The sequence below is a fragment of the Lampris incognitus genome, chromosome 8, assembly GCF_029633865.1.
Source record: "Lampris incognitus isolate fLamInc1 chromosome 8, fLamInc1.hap2, whole genome shotgun sequence".
NCBI classification, from domain to species: domain Eukaryota; kingdom Metazoa; phylum Chordata; class Actinopteri; order Lampriformes; family Lampridae; genus Lampris; species Lampris incognitus.
In genome coordinates, this window is record NC_079218.1 from 42,115,561 (window position 1) to 42,123,060 (window position 7,500).

The 7,500-nt window shown below is 44.4% G+C and overlaps 1 protein-coding gene across 1 annotated transcript in view; it reads right to left on the reverse strand.

Moving 5' to 3' along the window:
- The window catches only part of LOC130116392 (actin-binding LIM protein 3-like), a 54,667-nt gene that overhangs the window by 1,182 nt on the left and 45,985 nt on the right, over positions 1–7,500 (reverse strand). The window contains exons 11-14 of the mRNA XM_056284308.1: positions 4,371–4,400; positions 3,669–3,780; positions 3,248–3,346; positions 1,376–1,426 (exon numbers count right to left, since the gene is read on the reverse strand). Of these exons, the coding sequence (XP_056140283.1) occupies positions 1,376–1,426; positions 3,248–3,346; positions 3,669–3,780; positions 4,371–4,400 (292 nt within the window). The remainder of the gene's footprint in view (positions 1–1,375; positions 1,427–3,247; positions 3,347–3,668; positions 3,781–4,370; positions 4,401–7,500) is intronic.

Consider the following 7,500-nt stretch of genomic DNA (forward strand, 5'->3'; position numbering starts at 1 on the left):
GAGAAAGGTATAAACGGAAAGTAAGATGTGTTGGACTTGATCCTTATGTTATGAAGAGTGATTTTTTTTTGACGAAGTGGTCACTGCACACCTGCGCGTTATCCGGCTCCGCTCCTCCTGACCACAGAGGACAGTTCGCAAGCCATTGTTTCTGGCGTTTTTGGTCAATTTCTTGCATCCCCCCCCACGAACAACAACTTTTGGTACACAATAAAAACTCCTTGTGGTTTCTCAGTTAATGACGCCAAACATAGGCATTTCAAAAGTTTGTGATAGTGCTTCCAATGTAGAAAATCCCTCCCTGCCCTCCATCTGTAGTTTGTGACTCATACACAAACAACCTATTCTGTTCTGCGGTTGGGCAGGGAGGGGTGTGATGGAGGCCACAGCTCTGGAGAGAAGCTGTTCCTCAGTCCATTGGTGTGGGATGTTATTTGCCTGAACCATTTGCCAGACAGCAGCAGTTCAAACAGTGAAATATGGTCTGATTGTCCTGGATGTGGAGATGGGGTTGCTTTATCCTGGGATGTTCGTGTAGACTTGGTCCAGAACGTTGTGGTGTCTTGTTGGGAAATTCATATTTTAATGAAATTTGGGCACGGCCAGTTTGGGATCCGCATGATTGAAGTCTCCTGCTACAGCGATCACACGGCCTGGCTGCACCATAAGCTGTTAGTTAATGCCGTCATGTAGCTTTTCCAATGCTAACTTAGCCAATTCAAATCAACTTCAGTAACCCAGTAGGACTAGTCATTTAAACTCCCTGCTCAGGCTGGTCATCATGAGCCAGTCTTCACACATTTCACGGCCGTTGCCGCCTGTTTCCCTCTCTGCTGTCACTTTTCTGTGTCCTGTTAAAATTATGATACCCTTATCCACTACCACATTGTACCTGCACCCAGTTAACCCTAAAATCCCGCCATTCTGCCACAAGACCCCTCTATTTCTTGTCTTTACAGCCAAAACCACACACAAACTGCAGAAACACGGGTTTTGAATCTCGGGCAACGCTCAACAGAAGTCGATCAATCATGTTAAATACAGCCACAGAACGACGTCACTTCTGGCTCAGAACTCAGTTCTTCTATCAGGAGTAGTAAGGGGTGATCTGTCAGTTATCATGACAGGTGCCAGATGTTTTGCATACAATAAACACAGATGAGATCCAGATCAAATCCTTTCAAAAACCTTTGTTAAGTGGATTTATTAAATCAAGTAGCCGGTCAAACTTTATTTACATAGATAAGCATGGCTCAGATTTGCATACAGATGTAAATTTGAATGCTTACACAAGAGATAAAGAGAAGACAATACCAGATTTGTACAAACATTATGAATGCTATAAAAAAACGCATAATGTGCAGGATGTACTCACCTTGTCTCTTGTAGATGGGAGGTTTCCTGTAGATGTTGGTCACGTCAGATGCTGGGGACAGAAAGAAGAGAGAGTTGATGGGAGAAAGCAAAGGAAATGGGAAGGAGAGAAGAGGGAGTGGAGAAGAGAAGAAATAAGCAGGAGGAAGAGGAGGAGGAGAAGGGATATGGGAATCTGTAGCATCTGTTCATCCATTTCATTCCGCTATACAGCACCCAAAGCCAATTAGTTGTACACCTCTGCAGTCTCCATTAGCATAAAGCTGACAGCACCAGTAACAAAAGGATATGGGACAGGCATTGCTGTGCATTCAGACAGCCTGATTGACACCCAGAGAGGCTGATTAATATGAACAAGACAACCGGCAGATGGCATGGGAGTGAATGAGAAGAGGAAGCGAGTGCGATAGAAACAGCGTTAAAGAAAAAGAAAGACGAGGAATTAAGATCTGGATGGAGAAAACGGGCTTGTAGGGGACAGGCGAGCAAAGTCCTCTGCAGTTTACTTGATGGAGCATTGCCTACTCTGCATTCATCCAGCAGTGACATGTCACCATAACAAAACTTTTTATCTAAGCGGTTTATTGTTTTTATATTCTGTCATCTATCCATCCATCTATTATCCATACTGCTTATCCTACTTAGGGTCGTGGGATGCTGGAGCTATCCCAGCAGTCACTGGGCGGCAGGCAGGGAGACACCCTGGACAGGCCACCAGTCCTTCACAGGGCCAACACAGTCACACCTAGGAAGAATTTAGTACCTGATTCACCTGAACTACGTGTCTTTGGGAGACACGGAGAGAACATGCAAACTCCACACAGAGGACGACCCGGGATGGCCCCCAAGGTTGGACAATCCTGGGGTTTGAACCAAGGACCTTCTTGCTGTGAAGTAACCATGCTAACCACTGCGCCACCATGCCGCCTATCTTCAGTCTCAACTGACTGCAGGTATCTGCAGTATCATGGAAATATAGCTACAGAGCAGACACGGGATGGAGCAAGGCACTAACACCACCAGTTGTGAAGGGGTTTTATTCCCATTGGGCTTATCCATGCTAAATATGCATGCACTCATGGTACTGTGAGTTAATTTGTATTTGCTGAATGTCAGGAAGCATGAGAGGAGTGCAGCTGCAAACCCGACATCAAAACTCCATCAGAAAACTGGAGAAAGAGAACAAGGAGGAAGGAGGGAATGGTGGAGAGAAACTAAAAGGACAGCTTGTTGTAAAAAAAAATGCATGCAAAAAACAAACAGCTTTTGAAAATAAAGAGAACAACGTGGGAGTAAAACATTGAGGGGTGAAAGAGGCAATGAGGATGGAAAAGAGCAGATTGAGCATCTTGGTTTCAGAAAAACAGTGTTAGCTATAACGACGAAAACAAGGTGGCAGATTATACAAGTGCTCCTTCGACAGGACAGATGGATTCTCCCCTAGTGGAAGAATCCTACGGTGGAAAGGAGTGCTATTCTAAACTTGTATAAATATCAGATACTTGTTAGCATCTGGTCTTGTTAATCTCTGGTGGGTGATAAAGGAAATAGTAGTTCAGAGTTCAAGCCCAGTAATGGACTCCTTCACCCGTCCAAGTCCAGTAGTGGATTTGGGAATCAAGTCTCTGTGTATGGACGGATGTGGGAGGTGTAACTGTGGGACATCACTGATAGACTACGGGTTGGTGGTACATTTAAGTAGTTATGCTTTCAACTTCTATGGATTATAGCTAACTGAATGTTTTGTTTTAATAGGGTTAGTAACAGCATAGACATATTGGTGGGTTTAGTAGGTGGTATGTCGTGGTTTTAGGTGGGGGGTTGGAGAACAGGATACAGGTCAAGGGGTCAGGGTTAGGATGCAAAAGCCTACCTGGTACATGGAAATGCTTGGGGGCTTGGTAGGTGGTGGGTGTGGTAGACCTGGGGTCTGGCTGACTGTGATAGGGCGAACTCCTGCCACTCTCACTTTCTGCAGTCAGCCCAGCCAATCACAGTGAAAGAAACCAGAGCATGAGCAACAGCATGGCCCGCCTCCCCAGACAAGACAGACTGATGAAAAGACAGACTGATGACATAGGTGGTGGTGTTTGCAAAGGTTTGTACAAGACCCCTCACTCACCCTCTTTCTCTTTCTTGTTTGTGTGTGTGTGTGTGTGTGTGTGTGTGTGTGTGTGTGTGTGTGTGTGTGTGTGTGTGTGTGTGTGTGTGTGTGTGTGTGTGTGTGTGTGTGTGTGTGTTAGTGATGCAAAGTCCATGTCTGTGCGGTTGGTGTGCTTGTCTGTGTGTATTACCGGGGTGACAGTAGTGTAATGGGGAGCCTCCAAGGCGACTGTGTGAAGGAGAGTCGGTGTAGGCAGGGCTGGAGGAACGTCTTGTTCTTATTTCTACACTCTCTAAGAGGTCCTGGAAAGAGAGAGAAAGTGAGAAAGAAAAAGAGAACGAGAGAGCGAGAGAGAGCAATAGAGCAAGAGAGGAAAGCAAGAGAGAGAGAGAAGAGTCAGAGAGAGTGAGAGAGCGATAGAGTGAGAGAGAGTGAGAGAGTGAGAGAGGAGAAAGGAGAAAGAGAGAAGAGAGAAGAGAGTGAGAGAGACAGCGTGAGAGAGAGAGAGGGATAGAGTGAGGGAGAGAAGAGAGAAACAAACATGAAGACAGAATGAATAAGCAAAAGAGGAAGAAATAAATGAGAAGGTGGAGAGAAAAAGAACAAAAAAGAAAGAAGAAAAAAGGGAGGAGCAGACAGAGGCAGAAAGAATTTGAGATTTTGCTCGTTTTAGTGAAAGAGAAGCAAAATACTTAGAGGGTCAAATCAAAAAGTCCCATGAAGCTCCTTCCATAAATACTCTTATTGTGTAAACAACAGTTTATCATCACATACATTATTATTATTATTATTATTGTTATTATTATTATTATTATTAGTAGTAGTAGTAGTAGTATCACATACTGTATGTGCAGCTGACTTTAATGCTTACTGTTAAACAAAGGCTGCTTACCTGAGAGTAAGGAGACAAGGAGCCCATTGACTAGAATGAGGAAGGAGAAGAGCATATCTCATTATCAGGATTTAATGATTCATGCACACACTTGTTTTCTGACCAGCAAGCTACTGCAAAATTATGTCAGAGTCAAAACCAAAACGCTAATCAGAAAAGTCATTAACATGGCACTAAAAGGGTATTCAGTCTCTATGCTCTTCCTACAATGCAAATAATGTCCATCTGATCCAGCCATTTAGTCTCATGTTCAAGTCATTTTTTTTTCCATTTGCAATGATTGAAAAACTCTGCAATTCCAATTATTTCAGCAATTCTCTTGGAGCTGTTTCTCTCTTTTTTTTATCATGAAAGTAGGCAGAATAAATCAAACCCCCTCTAGTAGAAAATACTGAATTCAAGGAAATGCCCAAGGAGAGTTGGTTTGATAAGGTTTTGAAGGTCTTTAAGATGTGACACATGATACTAAATTAAAGGACATGTTTTGATATATTTTTTCATATGGAAAATTCTCTTCAAGAAATGATTAAACTGAAAGTTGAACCCAATCCTGCACACCATATCATGTCCCTTCTCCGGGACCATGGTTAGACATTATCAGAGCCTGCAGACATCACACACTGTCAAGAAATGAGGGAGTCATTTGGTTGATTAAAAAGAAAGAAAGAAAAAAATACCATCCTTGAAAAAATCTTGACCTTTATGACTTCTTATCTGGCAGATCCTTTTGATGCTGGCAGTATCAGCCTGTATGTAAATTATTTGGTGGGAATTATACCACTGAACAAGATTGACCGATATGAGCCGCTCTTGCTTGATTGAAAAAGGTTTACTGTTTCAAATCCAGAAGATAAAATAACCTTGATCACCATCTGTGTCTCTTCAGCTGCCATCAAACATCTTAGATGCTCATATTCACTTTCAAACTGTGAGTACAAACACTGTTGCTGCCTCACTAAATGCACCCAAGACTGAGTGGGTGACTGTCTGAAAGAAACTGATCACTCTGAACAGCAACTACATCAGGGGAAAACCTGAACTGTACACACATATACTATATATATATATACATTTATTTATTTCCCTCTCACCCTTTTTCGGGTGGTGTGTGTCTTCCTCAAGCTCAGGTCCTCTACCAGAGGCCTGGGAGTTTGAGGGTTCAGTGCAGTATCTTAGCTGTTCCTAGGACTGTACTCTGCTGGACAGAGACCTCAGATGTTGGTCCTTGAATCTGTTGGAGCCACTCTCCCAGTTTGGGGGTAACAGTCCCTAGTGCTCCTCTTACCTCTGGGAGCTACTGTGGATTTCACCTTCCATATCCGATCTGGTTCTTCCCTCAGCCCTTGGTATTTCTCTAGCTTCTCATGCTCTTTCTTCCTGATGTTGCCGTCACTCAGGATTGCTACATCAATCACTACTGCTGTTGTCTGTTCTTTGTCGCCATCACAATGTCTGGTTGGTTAGCCAGCACCTGCTTGTCAGTCTGAAACTTGAAGTCCCACAGGATCTTAGCTCTGTCATTCTCAACCACCTTTGGTTGTGTGTTGCATTTGGACTTGGTAACTTCCAGTCTGCATTCAGTATAGATATTTCTGTACACTATTATCCCAGCCACTTGGTTATGCCTTTCAGTTGTATGCTTTCCCAGCTAGCATTTTACACCCTGCTAAGTGCTGGTCTGTCTCAGGGGCATCTTTGCCCAGCCTGCATCTTGGGTCTTTTCTGGTATGGTAGACCCCTGCCTCAATTGATCTGGTCCTGAGTGTCTGTTCTTGTGCTGCTTCAATCAGAACCTCTGTGCTGTCCTTCAGTCGAGCCTTTTCTAGCCACTGGTAGAATTTCTCGATATCAGCTACGTCTTCTATCTGTCAATGGTACATCCCTTGGAGGGGCTTGATCTTCTACTCAGAAGTTCATCCTGGGGGCCCCTCTTTCTAATGTACTCATGGATGTTCCTTGTTTCACCCTGGATAGTGGCTCTGATACTCAATAACCCTCAGCCCCCATCTTTTCGCTTATTGTATAGTCTCAGACTGCTGGACTTCTGGTGGAACCCTCCATGCATTGTGAGGAGTTTCTGTGTCCTGATATCTGTGGCCTTTATCTCCTCCTTTGGCCAGCTTATTATTCCAGCTGGGTATCTGATGACTGGTAGGGCATATGTGTTGATGGCTTGGATCTTATTCTTCCCATTGAGCTGGCTCCCCTGGATCTGCCGCACTCTGGTGGTATTTGGCTTTAGCTGACCACCTTGCTGTGTCCTCATGGTTTCCATTTGCCTGTGGAATACCAAGGTACTTGTAAATGTTCTTTTTGTCTGTTATCCTGCCATCTGGTAATTCAACCCCTTCAGTGCTCACCACCTTTCCTCTTTTTGCCACCATCTGACGACACTTGTCCCGTCCGAATGCCATCCCGATGTCACCGCTGTAGATCCTGGTGAGGTGGATCAGCGAGTCAATGTCTCACTCATTCTTGACATACAGTTCGGTGTCATCCATTTATAGGAAGTGGCTAATGCTAATTCCACTTGTGAACCTGTATCCATATCCACTCTTTGTGATGATCTGACTGAGGGGGTTCAGACCTATGCAGAACAGCAGCGGGGACAGTGCATCACCTTGGTATAGACCACATTAAATGGTTACCTTCGTGACTATCTTTGAGTTAGCCTCTAGTATTGTTTTCCACTGCCGCATTGAGTTCTTGATGCCGCCTATTAGTGTCTTGTTGGCTTTGTATAGTGCCAAGCACTCCAGTAACCAGGTGTAGGGCAAAAGACAGGGGCCGAGGGTTCGTGAGTATCAGAGCCACTATCGAGAATGAAACAAGGAACATCAACGAGTACATTAGAAAGACGGACCCCCAAGATGAACTGCTGAGTGAGTACCTCAGGCAGCAGAAGACAGAGAGTGGGGAGGAAGAAGAACAGGAGGTATCATGGAAGACAAAGCCCCTCCATGAGATGTACCATCTACAGATAGAAGACATGGCTGATATAGAGAAATCCTACCAGTGGCTAGAAAAGGCTGGACTGAAGGACAGCACAGAGGCTCTGATTTTAGCAGCACAAGAACAGGTACTCAGCACCAGGTCGACTGAGGCAGGGGTCTACCACACCAGACAAGAC